At 38.2% G+C, this 22,571-nt stretch overlaps 2 protein-coding genes across 2 annotated transcripts; one reads left to right on the top strand and one right to left on the bottom strand.

Moving 5' to 3' along the window:
- Positions 1-205: 205 nt before the first annotated feature.
- On the bottom strand, positions 206-4,065 carry LOC134846412 (E3 ubiquitin-protein ligase MARCHF8-like). The gene is made up of 4 exons (XM_063863758.1): positions 3,697-4,065; positions 3,048-3,214; positions 2,096-2,350; positions 206-1,262 (listed from the first exon to the last, which is right to left on the bottom strand). Exons 1-4 carry the CDS (start codon positions 3,923-3,925, stop codon positions 612-614), a joined length of 1,302 nt encoding a protein of 433 aa, XP_063719828.1. The 5' UTR covers positions 3,926-4,065; the 3' UTR covers positions 206-611.
- An 11,297-nt stretch (positions 4,066-15,362) lies between these two features.
- LOC134846779 (uncharacterized) lies at positions 15,363-16,553 on the top strand. The gene has a single exon (XM_063864171.1). It carries the CDS (start codon positions 15,363-15,365, stop codon positions 16,551-16,553), a length of 1,191 nt encoding a protein of 396 aa, XP_063720241.1.
- The last annotated feature ends 6,018 nt before the right edge of the window (positions 16,554-22,571 follow it).

Here is a 22,571-nt window from a genome sequence, read left to right as displayed (position 1 = left end):
TCAATTTCTTGTAAGAAAAATTGTTTTAGGGGAAAAAGTCTAGTTCCCGATTACAAGAAACTTGCTCTCGCAAATGTAAAAAAAAGGCTGAACTAAAGACTGCGAGAGGTTAATTTTTTGTCATAAAAGTTTAATATTTATTCAGATTTCTGTTTTTCTACAGTTCGCTCGACTGAAGATATCGTCTGGCTATTTGAAAACTATGTTTATCGACAAATGAGTTTCTGTTGAGATTTACAAACTCAGATATTCATCAGTTGACAGTAACAATAAACATCAATTGCGAAAAGAAACAACAGTTACTCATCATGAATTTCCATACACTTAGTTAACTATTGCTCAGGCTTCGAAGAAAACACTGTTTACATTTCCTTATTAATAAATAATGGCCACACTTCACAAAGAGTTCAGTAGTCCACAAAGTTAAATTATCTACATGCAACACAGCTTCCTCTTTCTGCCAATATGAGATTCCATCTATTACATAAACTAACTATGAAGATATGAGTTCGTTCTATAGAAAAATAAGTTCTGAGAAATGCAAATACAGTATTTTTGAAATTGAGTTGCTTTGTTCGGCTTAGAGTTAAATCAATGTCGTCCCAGTTTGGTCACACCTGTGAGACGTAACATTTCAACTCCGTCGCAATTTTCTGATCTTCTGGTTGTTCAGTAGACTCCGGCACGTAGCTCAGATCGACCCTCACTTCGCTGGAGTTCGGAGCGAAGCACTGGAACTCGGAACTTCCGCCACCTCGATTCTGGATTGCACTCCGCATTGAACTGCTAACATTTACATCACTTGACACGAAAGCAACATCGTCCGCATTTTGTGTCGGGAAAGTTGTGGGAAAGCTGTTCAAATTAGCACAAAAATGTTCTTGCTCTGATTGTGCATGTAAAACATGTTTGTCCATTTTGGAATCACAGCTTTGCGTTACACTTATAGCATTTTCGCTTTCGGGTTGATGCAACTTCGCACTTTGAGAACAAAAACTCCGTGGCTGCTGAAGATTCGAGTCTGGCCTTTCGTGACCTTGGTAACTGTGGTGACCTTGGAGATTCGCAGTCGAGGAAGAGCACGATGGGCGAGAAGAGGTCAAAATAGCAGCCGAAGCCAGACTCGAACTGTCGAAAAGAGGAGGCGTTTTGCTGTTGCTGCTACTTTGCACAGGCAGTGTTTGGTTGTTAGACTCTTGCACGTTTTGGGCCGCTAAGGAGCTCAAAGGGTTGTTTTGCACATAAATTACACGGTTGAACGCCTAAACATTAACCAGTTCGGTAAAAGCCTCTTGCATAGTATGCATTTCTTCACGCATTCAATGCTTACTTTTAGCAGTTACTTCGTGTTTTCACGTATTAAGCTTATTTCACGTATTAATAATTATCGCAGGTGATAATTGAAATGATTTATTGCGAGCATATTTAAGATTCAAATTCTACACTAAAGCCAAAAAAATCATTTAAAAACATCATGCAAGCTCAAGCTCATGGGAAAAAGGTTGAGAGTTTTATTTAGCATTTAAGCTTGGCCTCCATAAACCGCCAGAAGATCTGCTTCTTAACTGACGAAGCAGATATGCATATATTTCTAGATTTGAATTCGGGATCTATTTTACAATCTATTTCTCTTTTTGTTGAAGATATTTTCAATCGTATGTATTTTTGAAAAAAAAAAAAGGAGAGATAAAGTAGACCCAGGTCAAATCTTGGCACCGCTTGTAGATAAATGTAGCGGATCAATCGGCGGATGAAAAACTAATCGATTTCAAAAGCGATACTGAACTCCCAGCAATAGTTTTTTTTTCAGTATACCAATGATAAACTTAATTAGTTTGATTGTTTCTACAAAAAACGCGGAACCAAATCTTTTGCAAGCCAGCCAAAGTATAAACCAGCCGAAAATACGCATTTGCTACATAATAGTTCAGTAACAATTATGGAACAGTTACGAACTTCGAGTGAGTCTCAATCAGATGATGTAATTTTCATCAGGTTGACATGATAATCTGGGGCAAATGTTCTGGCTGGTTTATTTTTCGGATTTATACTGTGGCTGGTTTATTCACACTCCAAATTCGCAGTTGTAACTTGCCTTGAGTCGACGCCAGAGTTGCACGTAAACTTTGCACTGCACATACATAAAGACGATTCCTCCGATGAAGCCGATGGCCACTACCACCAGTTTAGTCCAAAAGGGCCAGTGGAACTCCCTGTGTCTGATCTCCTGTGCTGTGCGCTGTATGAGGACATAGAGGGACCAGATCACACATGTTATTGCCACTAGATGAAACCCAATAGAACACAGAATCTTCCGACGCTCACTGTTCGACATGTCCAATTTCTCCCACTGAAAAAAAAACACCAAGCCCACACTCAACTTAGAATAACAAGAAACTGACACACAGCTGACCTCTCTGATCAATTAGCAAATTGTTTTTTGTTGTCGCAGTAAAATAACGAAAAAAAAATACAATTCTGATGCAGTTCCCGATTCTAGTACCAAAAATGATAGCCCATGATACTGCGATTTTGTGTCATGGGGGGTGGGGGGGGGGGGGCTAAAATTTAGTGCGATGCAGGATGGGGATGCTAGAATAGGAAAGCTAAAACTTCCAATAAAAAAACTGAGCCTCAAAACGGCGCAAATAATCTTGTTTTGATAATTCATCCAATAATTTAATTCCAGGATCCAATTTGCATTGGATACAGAACTTTGCGTATTAATTGGGAAAATAAACTGATCTTACAACCCAACTCCGCTAGTGTATTTAGTAGCTTAAAGACTAAATTCAACTCTACTTCTTCAAAATCACAATGACAGCAAACTTGTAACCGCTTTTTGTCGACACTGGAAAACCTTCCCAGAAATTTTTCATCCAGCTATAATTACGAACGACAGGGTATCATGTATATTTTTGTTGTGCGACATTTGTTTCGGATACGTGATTTAATGATGAAAAATACCCAATCGCTGATAAGTTCCTTCTTATCCCGAAGTCGGAGCAACAGTTGTATAATTTTCGACTGGCAGTGAACAATCTTACTTTTGAGAAGGGCTTGAGTTTGGTCTGCATTTTGAACTCGTAGCGACAGAGCTCGCAACATTTGATGTCACTGCTCTTGATCCATTTCTGAAGGCAGTTCTGATGCACGTAACGCACTGAGCCCGCACATTTGCACGGCGTGATCAGTGGGTTATCGGAACTGTGCGCTGAAAACATGCGAATAAATAAAACAAAACAACCTGTAGAACAATTTAAACTCCACACTTTCTCAAACTGAGAAGGCAATTTGTGTTTCACGAGAACAAGACTCGGGGTATGATTATTCCGCACAGCGACGTCGGTTGAATTTTAAAAATTATATCGTGTGCTCTCGTTCGAAACTCTCTCTAATCGCCGTCAACAATTTCACGACAGCCTCTCGCATTTTGGGCCGATAAACCAACAAGTATCAAACCGAACAAAGTATAGGTTTCGCTTTACAAAAAAATTGTTAAAAACGTAAAATTAAACGATGTGCAAAAACTGCTCTCACTAGACCAGAAGATAAGTTAAGCAGGATCTCTACAGAAAAAAAACTGCACCCCTTTAATATACCAATCCAACACTTGGAAGTATACAAATCTGAGCATAGCAAGAACTTCCCCTTTTTGAGACCGTTGAGCGAAGTGGAGAAATAATTTGAACTTACTGTCTCCGATTTGGCAGATTCGACACTGGTCTTGATCGGTGCTTGATTCGTCCTGGGCGTACGAAGAAGTGCGCTTCGTCTTCGCCGCTTTGGATACTCGTTCAGATGACTCGGGGGCCGAATCTTTCGCCATCTGTTCATCTGCGGTCTGTGTTTTATGTGAGTCTGATTCATCTTTCAATTCTGGCGAATTTTGTAACTGACTTTCCGGCAGAATGGAAGTAGTCATTTTAAGTGCCACAATGATCTAGTTTCATTCTAAGATTACAGTTACAAGAAACCTGAAAATAAGATGCTGCGCTGTATTTAAAAAGGGGAAATAGCCACTTGATGATGAATTAGAAAAGAAAACATTCCACCTCTAAAGGATGAAGAATAGATAAATTAAGAGAAACAGGAAGTGATACAACACGTAAGACGCGAAGCTTCTCTTACTGTTTTTAGCATCTGATTCCTCTCTTGCTCTTATTCAACGCAAATTAAACAGCGTCGTCAACTGTTTTTTATTCAGATTCGTCAGAGCGAATATTTTGGGCTGATCGACTTTTCGGTTGACGATCAAAGTTGATTGTAAAAAATTCCAACGATGAAACACTTTGTTTTTGGAATTATTTCTCGTTGCGCTCAATATACAAAATGGAACCAGGCGCATCCATTTGCCTTATGCGCTCGACTAGTATAAGTAAAAAAAAGCTTGCAAACTTAGTGAAAGCTCAAAGGTTGAAATAAATTCAAGCGTCTCGCCAAAAAAAAAGGTTTACAACACCAATAATTTCACCTCGCCTAATTACATCAGAAGACAGAATCTGAACGTTGCACTCCAAATGCAAAAAATAACTAACATCTAACAGTCTGGACAGGGTAGTAAATGTATTTTTAAAAGAAATCCAGGACAGGCAATGTAGGTCAGATCAACTTGTCTTTTCTTATCAGGGTAAGATAATGAACTGTTTTTTTTTTCACATTCGTCGGAGCCAACAAATATGCACTTAACTTACGATTTGATTCCATAAAAAACTAAAATATTTATACATCTACACCAAACCTGATATGAAAAATTTGATTTTTAATAGGTTGATCTGATGAAGCTAATATAAGAATTGATAGCGCTTTTAAACACACTCAGAACTTTAATTAAATTACGATTTCTATCACCAAAAATAGTTCAAACCAAGGATGAACCTCCGAACAAAAACAGTCAGTTAAGCTAATAATATCATTTCAAAGAGCCAATTAGCCGAAGAAGACATTTTAGGTTTGGAAAATGTTTTTCGACATGAACTGTCTCACAATTTTTCTTCAAATTTTAACGCACCCACTGTTGATGCAATATTCCTCAAAACGGTGCAAAGAGTCAGTTGAAACTGAAAAGAAAACTACCGATCACAACAAGGATAGCCGGTTGCTGTGCAAGTAACACAGAAATTTCCGACCACAAACAAACAAAAATAGATTTGTTTTTGCAAATTTTAATGTTTTTCGTTCGTTTGGCTATGAGCGGATCTGAACGAAAGAGTAAAAATAGATACATTCGATAGTAGGAGTACAATACGAATTTATGACACAGAGGCGACGCAGAGCTTCGCAACACTTGCGATACCAGATAGAAATAACATTGCAAGCTAGCAGACAGGAAAGGAAAGCCACTAAGTCAAAAAAATTACAAAAAACCACAACTGAAAAACTTCAAAATGTTGTCTGTAATGATATTCTACTTTCGTCTAGAAACACAACCGACGGCGTTTAATGAAAATTCAAAAAAAAACAATTATCGAGATGCAACTGATCCGACAAAACTTGGGTATTTTCCAGAAGAACAAAACAAAAGTGTTGCCATGAAAACTTTGAACTATAAAATCTGGTGTAAGAATTTGACATTTTGTGATATCCGGAGGGGAGCCTAAAAGTTGTATTTCCCTTGAAACCACCCAAATTTACGCTGTAATAGTTTTTAAAAACGAAAAAAATGCTACAAGAAGCTGCATTAAATCTAAAAGCAACTACAATGAAAATTGCGTACACCATAAAAAAGGATTCTAAGATGCGGCAACTACGCCGACAATTCATAAGCACAAACAACAGGCCGTCAATTTTATTTGAAACAAACACTTTCACTTTGAAAAATACAGGTCCTGGTTATCTTCGAACACAGGACCTTTACCTCGAGACCAAGTGTGCAGGAGACGCTATGATATTAAATTCATAATAAACCAAGATACCAAGTGATTCTGTTAAACAAATTGCTAATCCGGAAAATAGGTCTATATTCCAATTTGATAAGGCTTGCTAATCGCAAGCATAATCAATACTTTCAAAATGAGACGAATGTTACTGCGATAGACAAAAAATTGTCAAAAAATGCTTTAACGAATCTTAGGGCATATTTTGCTTGGATCGCTCTAATAGAGACTCCTTGATACCTTAATTCTTGAACAAAAGAACATTTTGGATTCACAGTTTACTCAGCTTCTATTAAATTTCAGAAATAATTCTCAGGCTATTTTTGAAGAAAAAAATAGTTCGAAAACATCCAGTTTTATTCACAGTTAGTTTTCAATGTCATCTTCAGTTCGCAGTAAGGAAAAACTTACTACGTTAACTTACAATCTTCACAATTATCAAATTTTCAGCAAATGAATAACAAAAAAATCAGGAACCAGTGATTTGGAAAACTTTCAATCCTCTTAACTAAATGAACAACTGATTGATTTTTTTTTTCACTTTTACACCTTTGAATTATAAAAAAAAACATCTCATTTTCCAAGGTAGCACTAGATGAGTCCAGATGCGTCCTGAAAACTAAATTGATCACGGGGTAAAACTCTGATACTTGGTTCAATACCTTTGCTAATCGCAAGTCTAACAGTTTTTATCAAAAAACCAAAAAAAAAATTCTTTTTCTTTGGGTTTTTAGGATTTTTGGCTGACAAGAAGGCACTAAAATAAGCTTGAAAAAAAATTAACTGAAAAAATCAATGGTGCAAAAAGTTTTCGATTAACACAATCATCATCAATTAAAATCTGAAACATCAAAAAGTACATTACAAGTAAGTTTTAACACTAACACTCCTGGCGTAAATCTAATTTTTTACATGTTATTTCCGTATTTATGCCTACTCGCTCGCTTTTTTCGCAAGTATTTAAATATTATATATCACTCGACCCTTCCGACGATTGTTTGTGGTATCTCATTTACTAAATACTAAAAACTAGCTCAAAAAGCACCTTTTTTCGAATTAAATGCTCTTCATTAACAATTGAGATTTGTATCGTTACAGAACTTGCAGCAAGAAATTAGACAGCAAATACAGCCAATTGACAGTTGGAAAAGAGTAATGGAAACAGTGGCATGAAGATCCCTTTCATGAAAGGCCACTCGAAATCTGATTGGATTACGAAGTATCTCTGTTTCAAAGAGCAGCATCTGCTCTCCGAGAAGTCAACAAACGGGTTTTGTAGAGGTTCCCAGAAAAGAGGCCTGATGTTGCAGGGCGCCTAAGGTTGATCCGTTAAGGCAAGGTGCATCCAAATCCTGGACCAGAAGGAAAGGTCGGTGGTCATACAGCTAATCTGCATAGGGGGATAAGACGAGAAGATAGGAGTCGGCAAATTGGATAGCACAGAACAAACCAGCGGTTGCGTTGCTCCAGGAGACTAAAGTATGGGACGTATAATGGAACCAGTTCTAAACTAGTATTTATAAACCAATTATATTATTGATAAAATAATCTCTATAAAATATTACTAACTAACCAATCATATTCCATCACTAACATTGACACTTATTTGTAAAGTGCTGAAACTACTTGTAGTTTCAGCACCAGAACAATTTGAATAAATCTCAGACTACAGTTGTTCTCCTTCTGGATAAACTCCAAGAACCAACTCGTAAATACCAGCATACACTAGATCTATTGAGACTAGGAGATATAAGAGTAAGATAAAGATTGGCATTAGACTAAGGAGTGACGAACAGACGGTGTACCATATCTGAAATTACTCTATGAGTACAGTACCTTGTACATAACTCATCTGGTGCGACCAAAAGTATCGAACAAGACCTTAACTAACCTAGATTTAGATAATTAGAATCTTAACTAACCTAGATTTAGATAATTAGAATTAGAAATAGACTATTGCAAAATGTTAGATGGAATAGACAATTTAATAGAATGTCTTTACGTCTCAATGAATCTATGCCAAATTTTCAAAAAATACAAGAAATACCAGGTATTCCACGAAGACCGAGATCACGGCGTGAACAACGATCAAAAACGACGAACCGATCTACTACATGATAGTACGACGAAAACCGCAACAAGTATTTGTATTCAGAATACTTTATGCAGTTTATTTAGATTTTCATGTATATACATAAAAAATGATTTGAAGAATACCTCTTCAAAATCTTACTTGGTGCTTTATAGCCTAAAATATACATTAATAACGACTGATAAAAAGATGCACAAGTGATTTCCTTTCCAAATCTGCAGTAAATTAATTTGAAAACTTTTATAAAATAAATAACTTATTGAATATATAATTACTAAAATTAGTTAGAAAATATTATCGTTAGTTTTACTAAATCAAATACAAAATTCTTGCTTCTCAAGAATTAATTTTTTTCTTCATCCCAGCTTCATCACCTAAAACCTTAACTTAAAAATTTAATGTAAAACTTATCAAGGCTTATCCTTGCTTTTTAATAAATCACTTTCAACTTAAAAAAATAACGTCAAGGCTTCCCTTGGATCTTTAACTTAACTTAAATTATATTTTATTTGAACTAAATTATCTGATCATCAAGGCCTCCCATTGATCAAACGGAACAACTTTGTTCTCCCCACCTTATCATTCAAGGTGTCTGACGACCTCAAACGTCGAAACACTCCCCAACCCTTATAAAAACCCAAGACTAATAGAAATTTTTGAAAACTAACCATTTTAATGAGGATAAACAGTGAAGAACATTGATTACTCGTCCTTCACTTGAATTCCTTCCTCTTAGATGACCCAGGCTAAAACCTTGAAAAAATTAGTATGTTCTAAAATAGTACCAAACGATTTACTTTGGTTCTAATTATACCTGAACCTTGTGGATTGATTAACTTTCTCCAACCCTTGATCACAAATCAAACACCTAGGCAAGATTAAGTAAGTTTATGTTATATTAAAACCTAGTCACGAGAAAGTAAAAAATCTTTCTAAACGAATTGATATAATCTCTCTCCAAACCGTCAACCACGACAATCTATGCCCCAAGTTAAAATAACCACACAAAACCGTAAGAACTAACATTTTAAGACATAAAAACTCGAACCTCCGAATATTGGATCCATCATCCTTAACCTTATGTCGAGACAATTTAGGCAGTAACAAACAATTATATTAAACATATTTAATTGGAAACGAAAGATACGATGTTGTAATTACACCGCACAAACAAAAAATAGAATCTATCAGATCAAAAAGACAAATACAAAAAAAGACAATAATAGCAAAACAAAAACGAATTATTAAAAAAAGATTTTCAAAAACACGCCACCCATTTTCAGAATCAGAAACAACAACAATACAAAAACTTGAAAATCTAAAAAAATCCATGCATAACAGTCACCCAACAGATCATCAAAAATATTTTTCTGACTCAGAATCTACATCACCATTATCAATTAAAAGCAAACGCAGAATAAAAAATCATATATTAATAAGCCGGTACGACTATACAATTGGAATCAGCCAATAAGACACAATGAAAGTTACACATTAACAGTTCTAAGATACATAAAAAGATTGAATACGACGAAAATTTCGATTGACGATGACTCAATACTTCCCTTTGTTATCCATCGCGATCCCGCTCGCTCCCATAGTGATCCCGCTCGCGGAAAGTACCATTTTGTCACAATTTTATTCGAAAAAGGAAATAGCCTATGCAAACAGGAATTTCCCGAAATAAGTATAAAAAGACAAATTCTTGATCATTTTATTAAAAGCATATGTAATATCACCTCACACTACAGAATATTCACAATTGAAATTATACCACAACCAAACCAGAACCCCCACCAAGTGCAAACAGATGTCATAGATAAAGAATTTTCAAAAGTTTTTACAGAATAAATAAAAAATATAAAACAACCAAATTCACGAATAGAATCTTTACAATAGATGTTTTCTCTTTTATTTATAGCTTTGTATCTATATTAGAATTAAAATAAACACATAACGATTCATTACTTCAAACTTCCCGACACTTCAAGAAATTTATCTGTCTCAAAATTTTTAGATACAATCCGTGAAAACCTCACTAATACTGACATATCAAAAAATGTGAAATATGACTTACAACGAACATTAGCATGGTTCATAATCGATTATTTTCGCAATATAGATTTCATTTGAACATCAAGAAAATAATTTCGACCGCAAAATTCAAACAATGAAGCCAGACTAGCCGATCAAACAGATTATATTTGGGACCCCAAATGGTCTCATGCCTCATTTATTAATATACCATCCGATACATCAAGTGCAGCAATCACAACTTTTTCTGTACATAAAAATTATGTACGATTTATTCCACTTACTATTGATGCAACATGCAACACCTTAAAATTATAACGCAATTGTTCACTGATAGAACAGAAAATTATAGTTTAAATTCCATATTCATTAACACACAAGAAAACCTTAACGGAACAAGAAATCTCACACAACAGGATATTTAAACCCCATCACACTTTATCAACGAAGAAAACTGTTGAAACAATGCCTACAACAACGCAACAAAGTATTTCTCCCATCCATCGTACACTCACTACGCCACATAATAAAAACACTCCATTTCCACAGACAACTATCCAATCAACAGTAAAACGATCTGTAGTTCCAAAAAATTCACAAATGGACTACCAAACCATAGTACAATAACGAAACCACGACAAACAAAATAAACGAAAACCTTCGAATAGAAATAAGTTTTCAGATCATAATTACGATTTTTTTCTACAAAAAAAAACAAATAACAAAACCCTCCTATAGCAACGAACAAAATCAGCCACAAAAACAATCCCACAATCAACAGATACCACAACACGCCCCTCACTCAGTTTTCTTTAATGATCAACAACGACCTACAACAGACCGTAGCGAAAAAATTTACATTTTTCAACAAAATAAAAATATAACCAATAAGCAATTCACGAGAAATCAACAACACTATTTAGAAGATGAAGACTATTTTAACCAAAACCAACAACGTTTTTTTAATAATCCACCAGACAACAATTGGAAGTTTGATCAACCAGATCCTATTTATCAACCAGATATTTTTGAGCCTTATACAAGAAGTGAACAAACACGACAATCAAGACAACCTCTTCCTCCAAAATAATATTCATCATCACACAAAAATAATTTTCAATCACAAAATCCTATGACTACAGAAAACAACCAACCAAATCAAACGCAAAATGAAATTCCTTTACAATATTATCTACAACAACATGAAATCACAAAGACAACTGACAAATTTTTCTCAAATACCAAATACCGCAGAGTCACTGTAAATGACTATGAATCCAAACCTTAAGGGTGGATCATCTATATCTTCAAATAATCTATTAATGCTATTCACAGGAACAGACCCTGATCACTCAGTCAACACTATTTAATGCAGTCACAGCTCATTTGATTTCAAATATAGGACCTGAACCAATAAAAACACCACTCTATCAAAATTGGATACATAGACGTACCGCTCTAATCCAAGCCACAATTGATGGCGCAGCCCAAAAATAGTTTTCAGTTTTACCTATAGATATTAAATCAGACTGGAAAAGATTCGCACAAAAATTTTCAAAAATGTTCAACTCTGAAAAAAAATAAACAACATCAAAGAGTCTTAAGCAATGAAACTCGTAGATTCCCCAACGAAACAATCAAACAACTCGCAGATGGAATTGAAACATTAGTACGAAAAGCATATTCTCTCAATACGCATGATTACAAAAACATGAAAATGACAGAAGTTTTAATGATGACTCTAACACTACAACTACGTAAAATTGCAATAAAAAAGAGCATCACATCCATCTTCAATTCGAGAACCCGATATAAATTTTCGAAAATTAGTAGATAAACTAGAACAAGCTGAAATCACTATGAAATTAGAAGAAACAGAAAATCTAAAACTACAAAATGTAAACAACATTCAGACAACAACTTCACAAATAAATAACATTCATGACTCTTATAATGATTAGCAGAAAAAATCACTCAAATATTAAATATCTACAAGAAAAACCCAAATTTCAAAGGTAAACCATCATTCAAAAATGGTGCAATTACTAAAATGGTGCAAATATGGACATAGCATTGATGAATGCAGACAAAAACAACAGGATAATCAAAACAAACCACAAAAACGTAGAGAACCAAATAAATCTTTATACCAATATATGAGAAAGGGACACAACCAAAACAAAAAGACAAAAACGCCCGATAAAAAGGGACGCCCTGAGTATGCTCTATAGCCGGCCTAACCCACCGTGCTACAACCACGCTTTGTGACACACACTCTATTTTAGATTATAGTTGCTCTAGTGTGAGTGACTCTTTGAAATAACTGAACTAAAATAAAAACGCTTTTGCGAAAATAACTGATAACAAATCATAATTAAAACTGACTTCACTAACAAGATGTAAACATATAAATGCAATTTGATGTAAAAGACTTCTTAGAGCCAACGGAACGAGCAGCAGAGGAAGATGACAACTCGATTACATTCCAATTCTGGAATGGCAAATCTATTAGGTTTGTTGCCCTAGTCACTACCCTCAAAGGATTTTAAGTATGGACCCAACATCACAGCAAAGGAAAACCAATGAAACAGAACAATAGCCAACTCGATGTTGACCTCACATACCGATCCTAGTCAGTTGGTACTTCACACGGAAAAGTCAATTTTCATCTTGCACGTAGTCTCGCTCTAAGCTTAACGAAATCAACACATCATTGCATCGATCTGAAGTCTTGACACAATCACCCAAGTCAAACCACGATCAAACGAGACCCACAATTGGAACCCGAATGAACAACCGTCTTCTCTCTAGAAGAACTACATCTCTTATATCTTCAAAAAGTCACTGCATAAACTTCAAAAAGGAAACTACTTCACCCGTCCTTCACTACAATAAACAATTAAAAACTAAGGACTCTCCAAACCCCGGAAGGGTGGAACCAGTTCTAAACTAGTATTTAAAAACCAATTACATTATTGATAAAATAATCTCTATAAAATATTACTACTAACCAATCATATTCCATCACTAACGTTGACACTTATTAGTAAAGTGCTGAAACTACTTGTAGTTTCAGCACCAGACCTATTTGAATAAATCTCAGACTACAGTTGTTCTCCTTCTGGATAAACTCCAAGAACTAACTCGTAAATACCAGTATACACTAGATCTATTGAGACTAGGAGATATAAGAGTAAGATTAAGATTGGTATTAGACTAAGACGTTGCACGAATCTATCCGGCCGAAAATAAGATAGCGTGACGAAGAGACGGTGTACCTTATCTGAAATTACTCTATGAGTACAGTAACACGTACATAACTCAATAAGTTCAATCCTCCGCTGCTGCAGTGGAGAAGTTAGGGAAAGAATTTGAGAACGAAACAACTCCGTGAACATAGCACCAATCGTTTCCGCAGCGAGATGGCCTTGTGGATTTTTAGTGCAGAAGTTGGATTAAATTGTTACTCGTTGTAGTGCACGTGTTGTGGAATGTTTATAAACCAGAGATGTAGTGGCCTCACGAGAGCAAAACTCAGGCGCCTGCCTCAACGTAATGTCTATTACTGCCCCCGTTTTATCAGCCACCAGTACCACCCCCCTAGAAAAAGAGAATTGAAGTGCGCGAGTTTTCTGTGAGGAATGGTTCAGAGTTGAACGCAGCTCCAGATACTGCAAGAGGGTTTCGAGGCTCCTGGAAAAGAATTGCGACGGAACAGGAACTTGGGAATATCTTTGATGACTTTCCCAGAGAACTCCTTGACAGACCAGAACCATGGTTAGAGCCCCGTTGGAGTTTTTTTGTTAATGACGCCACGGCAGAGTATTCGAAGGGTCTGTCGGACGAGACTGAAAAGCAGAAGCGATGTACGTGTTACACTCACTCGACGACTTTGACATCAGCATCTGGGTTGATGATTCTGTGAACTGCACGGAAGTGTTAATGTATTGTAATGTGCTTAATTGTCATGTGTTTAAGATTGTCATGTGTCGCGGGGTTTTGTAATAAACGACTATTTTTATCCATCTTTTTCTTATGGTAGCAGGAGAAAATGAGCTCTTTCGTCAAAACCCCGCCGACATGGGAAACAGATATGCCTTATGACGCTTGGAAAAACGAGGTTGACATTTGGAAGCGTCTAACAGATCTACCTGCTAAGAAGTTGGGTTTGGCTGTGGCACTATCCCTCAGTGGCAGACGTCGCGAAGTTGCTATGGAAGTGGGCGGTGAAACCCTAGAGAGTGAGAACGGTTTGAAAGATTTATTGGAAAAACTGGACAGTATATTTGGCAAAGAACAGTTGACCAATCTTACGAGATGTACACTGCTTATGTACTCTGTTAGCGTTATTGAGCATATCGCCGATTTTGAGAGAGCATACACGAAAATGAAGCGGTTCAAAATGGAATTACCAGATTCTATTTTAGCGTGCAAGTTGCTCCATTCCTGTAATTTAACCTCCAATGAACGCCAACTGGTTCTCTCCGCGTCGAATGAGCTGAATTTTGACACTATGAAAAAGTCACTGCGACGAATTTTCTCAGTAAGTTCCTCCTCCACCTCGGGAGTGCAGCTACAAGACGAACCAGCTTTCGTGGCGAACGAAGAGCTAAACGAAGAATCTGCGTTGATATCTGATCGTTTTCAGAGACGCGGTCGTTTTCGAGGTCGAGGACAGGCCAGTTACAGTTTTTTGAGAGGCGTACAGAAAAAAGGTAGAAATCCTGTTGACAAAGAAGGTAGAGTTACCACCTGCACAGAGTGTGGTTCCAGAAATCACTGGTTCAGAAACTGCCCGGACAGAGATTCCGAAAAGAGTGTTGCTTCAATGCCCGCAATAGCCTCCAGTACCGTTCCTTCAAGCTGCGACTCAGGTACAGACACGCAAGTATATCTCACGTTGCGGGAGGTTGCTGAGAGAATGCTATGAGTCAGCAATTCTGGACTCTAGCTGTACAACAACAGTCGCGGGAGATCAGTGGGTCAAACAGTACGTATCTAAACTTTCGAAGACGCAATCAGACACTGTTGTGTACAAAAAGACTGGTTGTCGCATTGTTTTTGGAGATGGAGCATGTCAAAACGCTAAATACAAAGCCTTTTTGCCAGATAAATTTGACTCACTTTCTTGTTTTTTGAGTTGTGATGTCATTGACGTTGAGTTGCCTTTACTGCTGAGTGTCAAATCGATGAAATCTGCCAAGTTCGTGCTCAATTTTGATGGCAAGTTTGTTGCTATACAAGAATCTGACAAAAAACTAGACCTCAAGAGGACGTCAACCGGCCATCTTCTTCTGAACATACATCCCGGTTATGAAGATGTTTGTTTGGCAGAGTTTGAGCAGTCAGATTTTAAGAAAATGCACCGCCAGTTCGGACATTGCTCCGCAAAACGGCTCGAGCAACTACTCAAGCAGAGTGGCTACAAAAGCGCAACTTTGCAGTCTGATGTGGAAAGTGCAGTTGATGAATGCGAAACTTGCAAGAAGTTTGGCCGTGCTAAACCAAAACCTTCGGATTCCTTGCCTCTTACAGTGAAGTTCAACCAGGTGGTTTCTATGGATTTGCACAAATTGAGCGAGCTCGGGCCTAATACGCATTATTTTCATCTTATAGATCTTTTTACGCGTTTCAGCGTTGCCTGTATAGTTCACAACAAAAATCCTGAGACCATCATAAGTGCGGTTTTGAGAAATTGGTGCGTCGTATTTGGGCTACCAGAAACATTTATGAGTGATCGAGGAGGTGAATTCAACAACGAGAGGTTTCTGTCTATGACTGAGTGCTATAACATCTGGGTTATTTCGAGTGCATCGTACAGCCCTTGGTCTAACGGGGTTGTTGAGAGGCTTAATGCGATTGTTACTGAAGCTTTCTGGAAAACAAGATCATCTGGTGAGAGCACAGACGATAATTTATGTCTCCAATTTGCCGTACATGCCAAGAATTGTCTGTCTAACGCGTCAAGTTTCACTCCTTTTCAGCTGGTTTTCGGGTCCTCCCCAAACTTGCCGAATGTAATTGAGGATAGAGATCCAGCTCTAGAATGCGTGACGACCTCAGAGTACGCACGTGAACATCTGAACCTGCTCAACAAGTCTCGACAAGCCTATATAGAGTGCGAGTCCTCTAACCGTATCAAAAGAGCATTGAGAACAAATGTTCGTAGCGGCGAAGAAGTCCAACCGTCTGATCAAGTGTTTTACAAAAGGTCTGAAAACCAATGGAGAGGCCCAGCCACACTTGTGAACCGACTAGGATCCGAGATTGTTGTTAAACATGGCGGTCAGTTGATCAGTGTCCATCCAACTCGCGTCCGGAAGTGTCAGTCGGACAGTATAGAAACGCTGACCACAGCCGCTCATCCCGAGAACAGAACAGAAATTCCGTTAGTCATTGGTTCAGAAAGTACCAAAGTAGACACCAGAACTTGCCCAGCAACTGCAGTGAAGAGTAATGAAGAAGAATATAATGTCGCTGAAGACCGGATTCCACCAGAGAAAAGCGTTGAACAAGTAGATAATCACGCTCAAAACGGTATGAAGAATTAGTTTCAGACGCAAGAAAGAGAAGACTATCCAAAAATGCGTGATTTTTTGAAGTTCGTACCCAGATGTGACCCAGAGAAGTCATACGAAGGTCTAGTAATCAGTCGCGCTGGAAAAGCAACTGGGAAGTACAAAGGATGCTTCAATGTTGAATTTACAGCTCCAGACAATGTTGCTGGTATGACCGGTAACATGAATTTCACAAAAGACATGGTGACTTGGGAGAAACTTGATGAGTGCCATGAGTTAATTAATCGCAGGACACCAACCCGATCAATTTGTTGCTGAAAAGCAGATTGAGCTCGAAAACTGGATTAAACGCTCAGTTTACACGGAAGTTCAAGATGTTGGACAGTACTTCATTGATTTACGCTGGGTTTACTCTCAGAAGACAACTGGTGCCAAGAAAGCACGTTTGGTAGCCAAAGGTTTTCAAGATATGGATTTGGAAACCCTCGAGAAAGATTCTCCTACATGTGCCCGGGAAGCGTTCCGGCTTGTACTGACTGTCTCTGCATCAAAGAATTGGCCAGTTGGAGTTTTGGATATAAGCACTGCCTTTTTGCAGGGATCTGAGTTGAAGCGGGAAGTATATGTTAAACCACCTCCAGAAGCCGACTCAAAGTGTCTGTGGAAGTTGCATAAACCAGTGTATGGCTTAGCAGACGCCTCCAGACTCTGGTACGATCGTGTTCGCAAAGAACTATTATCCTTGTCATGTCAAGTTTCTCAGTTCGACTCCTGTTTGTTCATCTGGCGAGATCCGCAAAATAACGTCAGCGGTGTTCTGTGCGTCCACGTAGACGATTTTGCGTATTCAGGCACTGTTGGATTCAAAATGAAGTTATAGCCAAAATTATTATGATTTTCGATGTTGGAAAGCAGTCGGATCTGCCATGCAGCAACCCAGGCGTCCAACTAGACAGAAAAGAACGTGGCATTTTTATCCAACAACAGAAGTACATCCAAGCTATCGAGGAGATAGATGTTCCATCTGATGCGACTCGAACATAGTTTTTGTCTAGAAAAGGCGTGAGAGACCTGAGGAAACTTCTAGGCAAGCTGAACTGGGTGTCTTCTAACACACGACCGGATATATCGTTCGAAGTTAGCCTCCTTATCAGCAAACTGCCAGCCAGTACAGTAGAGCAAGTCCTGGCAGCGAACAAAGTAGTCCGCAAGCTCAAATACGACAATTATGGAACGTGCATGACATCTCTTGGAGACGACATTGAGTCCTGGAGAATATTTGTTTTCACAGACGCATCACTGAACAACTTGGCGGGAGGAGCAACCCAAGGAGGCTACTTGGTTTTCTTGGCGAATACCAAAAACGCCAGATGCTCGCTCATTTCTTATCGCTCGCATAAAATAAAACGCGTCGTTCGGAGTACACTCGCAGCCGAAGCACTGGCTTGCTCGGATGGTGTAGACGCTGCTTATTTAATGCAAAAGATGCTACACGAAATAGTCGGAAAAATTGTCCCTATTGATGTATATACTGACAACCGATCCCTGGTTGATGCGACGTACTCGACAAAAGCCATCGCAGACCGTCGTCTGCGTGTTGAGATCGTCTATCTGCGAGATTTGACTTCAGACACATCCATAAGTCTCAGATGGATATCAACCAACCAACAGGTCGCTGATTGTCTGACCAAAGATAGTCGCGTATCACGCACTACGCTGATTCGCTGTATACAACACTCTTCAATTGACTTCATTCAATAGCGGCTATAACTATAACACATCGCTGCTTTGCGGAGCTTTCCAATTGATTAAATTACACGGGAGATTGTTAATGTATTGTAATGTGCTTAATTGTCATGTGTTTAAGATTGTCATGTGTCGCGGGGTTTTGTAATAAACTACTATTTTTATGCATCTTTTTCTTAGAAGGAGACAGTTGTGACATTGTTGTGGAGTGCCATTATTCAAGCACCGGCTGGGATATTCTGTTCCAGTTTTTAAGCTGAGATGGCATCCATGAACACTGCTTTCGAGTACTGCACTGAGTTGGATGATGATCAAGGGAAATCAAAACTTCTTTGTACTGACTCACTTTCTTCAGTTAATTCCCTCAAGAGGGGATTTGCTTGTCAAGAGACAACCGCTGGAATCCAGATTTGGAGACAGCTAGACGTACAGACAAGCCGATAAATATGCAGGAGAAGCGATCAATTTGAACCAGTCGGAGATACCAATTGCGCTCAATTCAGCCAAATCAACAATTAAAAGAAGAAGAAAGACGTGGATTTTTATAAATAGTACTGCGAGTTAAAGTGAAACAGATTGTGTAAACTGATAAGACAGGACACTTACTGTTAATCAGTTCGGATCAGGGGCATCTTCACGCTGCTCTGCTGCGCTACACAATGGGGTAAGAATGAGTCACCTGACTTCCCTGATTTCGGGGATGAATATCCGGCAGAGGCGACAAAGCCGGATTGGAATTAACCGGAAAGAAACCCGAAAGCCGGAAAGAAACCCGAAAAGTCCAAAGATGCTGCTGTTCCTCATTATAGGTCATACTTATTATTGATGGAAAGTATCGTGAACAATAAGAAAACAGAAAAAAAACATGCTTTTAGGGCTCGTTGAAGGTCAAGAAAAATTTTCTTTTGTTCTTTTTTTATTAAAGGTAATCAGAAGATCAAAAGTATCATAGTAACCGAGGTTACAGTCAGTAGTACCTTCATCACGTATTCCAGTCAAAATCCTTGGAATTTTCTAGATATGGAAGTGATAATGATAAAAGAAGATGACAAGCGTTGATGTCCTTAGAATTAAAATCGATACGGGTTACGTTTCTTCAATAAGAACACCCAACTCGACACGAGAAAATATAATATTCAAGTGTTACGAATAAAAAAAATTCGTCGAAAGTTGTTTTGTCATTTATTGTTCCGAGTACGCAAGCAGCGTTCGCAATCTGTATTGCCAGGGAGATTCTCTGTTTTAAAAAGCTGTCTGCTCTGGGTTCCTCTGTGCATATGCTTAGGTTCTTACACAGATTGCTCAAAAAAATTCTGTGCTGGGGCCGGTCGCGCCCTGAATCTCAAAAGCTAGCGGTTGAAAAAGATACCCATCAACTACTAGATCTTTATACTTTTTCCGCTTCAGCAGCAGCCGTACCAGGGTTACAAACAGACCCGGCATTAATCCTACAAGGAGCTAAGGAGTGGAGTGCAGCCAGTATTTAGACAGCCGCGTATTCATACTCGTCAGTATTTAGACAAATACTGTATGAACCAATCAGAATCGAGAAAAGACATAAATAATCTGAAATAAATAATAATTATTTAATAATTTCTTCTTTGTCTCGATTCTGATTGGTTGAAACAGTATTTGTCTAAATACTGACCAGTCTGAATACGCGGTTGTCTAAATACTGACATGTAACCCTAAGGAGTCTACTTTGTCAAGAACAATTGTTGAATGGTGTTTCATTTACAAATTTAGTCCAATTTGAGGAACTGGATTAATAGCTAAATTTCAATTTCCGCTGAAAAATTTGAACATTAAAATCCACTTTCGAAACTAGAATTCGGTCACTTTTTGGATCCCGACATTCCACAACGAAATTAACCTATACATTTACTGAATACTTTGTAGCGTAGATTCCGAATCATTTTTTAACGAGACATCAACCATCCTCACTGTGTAATTTTTCACATACTTCATTATTTAATAATGAATAGCAATGATTTAATCAATTGGAAAAATAACTTTACGTTGTCATGAAGCTATGAATATATGCATGATGAAAAACTCGCTCGGAAAGCACGTAATGACGGAACCTAAAGTCAAATTCTAAAATGATGGGTTGCGTCAAGATAAAGAGCCTTTCTAGCCGTCTCTACTTGAGCCAATTCAGAGTTGTCTTCGTGAGATCGGGTCAACAAGACTGATGTTTTTGTGCATAGACTGTATCTGTATATAGACTGAAGTTTCAGTGAAAATGTCTGAAAAACGATCTAAGATCGGATTTTTTGAAGTTTAGGGTCCCGAAAACGGGTATTTTTCGGACCAAGCTGTGCATAATTTTCAACTAAAACTATCTACAAGGACTAAAGTTTCTAGGCGAAATGAGGACAGGAAAAGGTATGAGGAGAAGCTAGTGAAAGCCCGATCTCTGGTGCAAAAAAAATCGGTGAACAGCGGTGGGCATCCATTTTCCGCTTCGTGAGGCGTCAAGTTGAGGCAAGCTTAAAGACAACATCAGAAAACCATTAAAAAATAGAAAAATTGTCCGAGAGACAAGATAAACCTCTTGGGGGCAGCATTGAGACATCAGTTAGGGTGCTTGATAACATTGAACTACCTGGATTGGTACATGAAGTGCTGTCTATGGGCCCGAAGCATCCCGTTAGAGACAAGTTAACCGAAACACACTTTTTGGTTGTTATCGACATTTTCCTCTCACAATTGAAAAACCAAAAAAACATCTGGTGAAACTTTATGTAAAAGAGAAGACGCGGCAAAGGCATATGCAAAAAAACTAAGGCGAACCCCAAGAGACAAAGCCGTTGAAAAAACGAGGAATTATTGCAAAGATAATGGGTTGCTGGCTGTGCCTTTTGATACTGGCGTTGGTTTTTGCATGATGAGGAAAGAAACGAATGAATCAAAGCTGAAATCATTGTTCCAATCTGCTCAGTTTTTGGAAAGAAGAGGCAACCACTGATGAGGTTATACTGAATATTGAGAAAGAACTTAACAAAGATTTAATTGCCATGAACAAAAGAGACGAGATTCTTCCCTCGTTTTAATTCTGGCAAACCTATGGCTGAAAGCGTATGACTTTGCTCCTAGACAAGAATACCGGTTGGAACAAAGATACAGCCAATGAATGACAAAAACACATTTTGCCGCAGGAAAGTAAAATATAGATCAAAGAGGGTTGAATATGAGAGTTGCCGAAACTGGCATCATCTAAAATGCGGAAATTTATTCGATGACGTGTACGCATCAATAGCCGAGATAGTCTGGTTCTGTGAAAGCTGCTGAGGCGCTGCTATGAAAAAGGAGAACTATTTTCCACAAGTTAAATTGTTTTTCAGGTATCCGGATGACATTCTTAGAACAGTCACAGGTGAGTCGAGTGGTGTTCTCAATACCGCTAATTCCCTTCAACCAAATCTGCAGTTCACTCTAGAGGAAAATAATTCAGAGGGGAATTTGCCGTTCCTAGATTTGAACATGAATGTATAGCAGGATGGGGGTAACCTGCAACTGGTATCAAAAATCAATAAGTATTGGGACTATACTGAACTATAGAAGCTGGTTTTCGGGTCCTCCCCAAACTTGCCGAATGTAATTGAGGATAAAGATCCAGCTCTAGAATGCGTGACGACCTCAGAGTACGCACGTGAACATCTGAACCTGCTCCACAATTCTCGACAAGCCTACATAGAGTGCGAGTCCTCTAACCGTATCAAAAGAGCATTGAGAACAAATGTTCGTAGCGGCAAAGAAGTCCAACCGTCTGATCAAGTGTTTTACAAAAGGTCTCAAAACCAATGGAGAGGCCCAGCCACACTTGTGAACCGACTAGGATCCGAGATTGTTGTTTAACATGGCGGTCAGTTGATCAGTGTCCATCCAACTCGCGTCCGGAAGTTTCAGTCGGACAATATAGAAACGCTGACCACAGCCGCTCATCCCGAGAACAGAACAGAAATTCCGTTAGTCATTGGTTCAGAAAGTACCAAAGTAGACACCAGAACTTGCCCAGCAACTGCAGTGAAGAGTAATGAAGAAGAATATAATGTCACTGAAGACCAGATTCCACCAGAGAAAAGCGTTGAACAAGTAGATAATCACGCTCAAAACGGTATGAAGAATTAGTTTCAGACGCAAGAAAGAGAAAACTATCCAAAAATGCGTGATTTTGTGAAGTTCGTACCCAGATGTGACCCAGAGAAGTCATACGAAGGTCTAGTAATCAGTCGCGCTGGAAAAGCAACTGGGAAGTACAAAGGATGCTTCAATGTTGAATTTACAGCTCCAGACAATGTT

This window comes from Symsagittifera roscoffensis, chromosome 5 (genome assembly GCF_963678635.1).
Source record: "Symsagittifera roscoffensis chromosome 5, txSymRosc1.1, whole genome shotgun sequence".
NCBI lineage: Eukaryota > Metazoa > Xenacoelomorpha > Acoela > Convolutidae > Symsagittifera > Symsagittifera roscoffensis.
Note: the sequence above shows the minus strand (reverse complement) of the source record. Positions and strands in the feature narration are given on the sequence as shown.

Excerpts from the sequence above, each read along its gene's own strand:
- LOC134846412 (XM_063863758.1), bottom strand. The coding sequence starts at position 3,925 with ATGACTACTTCCATTCTGCCGGAAAGTCAGTTACAAAATTCGCCAGAA. Across the intron at positions 3,215-3,696 it reads AATCTGCCAAATCGGAGACA|CGCACAGTTCCGATAACCCA; the intron begins GTAAGTTCAAAT and ends GCATGTTTTCAG. Across the intron at positions 2,351-3,047 it reads AACTCAAGCCCTTCTCAAAA|TGGGAGAAATTGGACATGTC; the intron begins GTAAGATTGTTC and ends TTTTTTTTTCAG.
- LOC134846779 (XM_063864171.1), top strand. The coding sequence starts at position 15,363 with ATGCACCGCCAGTTCGGACATTGCTCCGCAAAACGGCTCGAGCAACTA.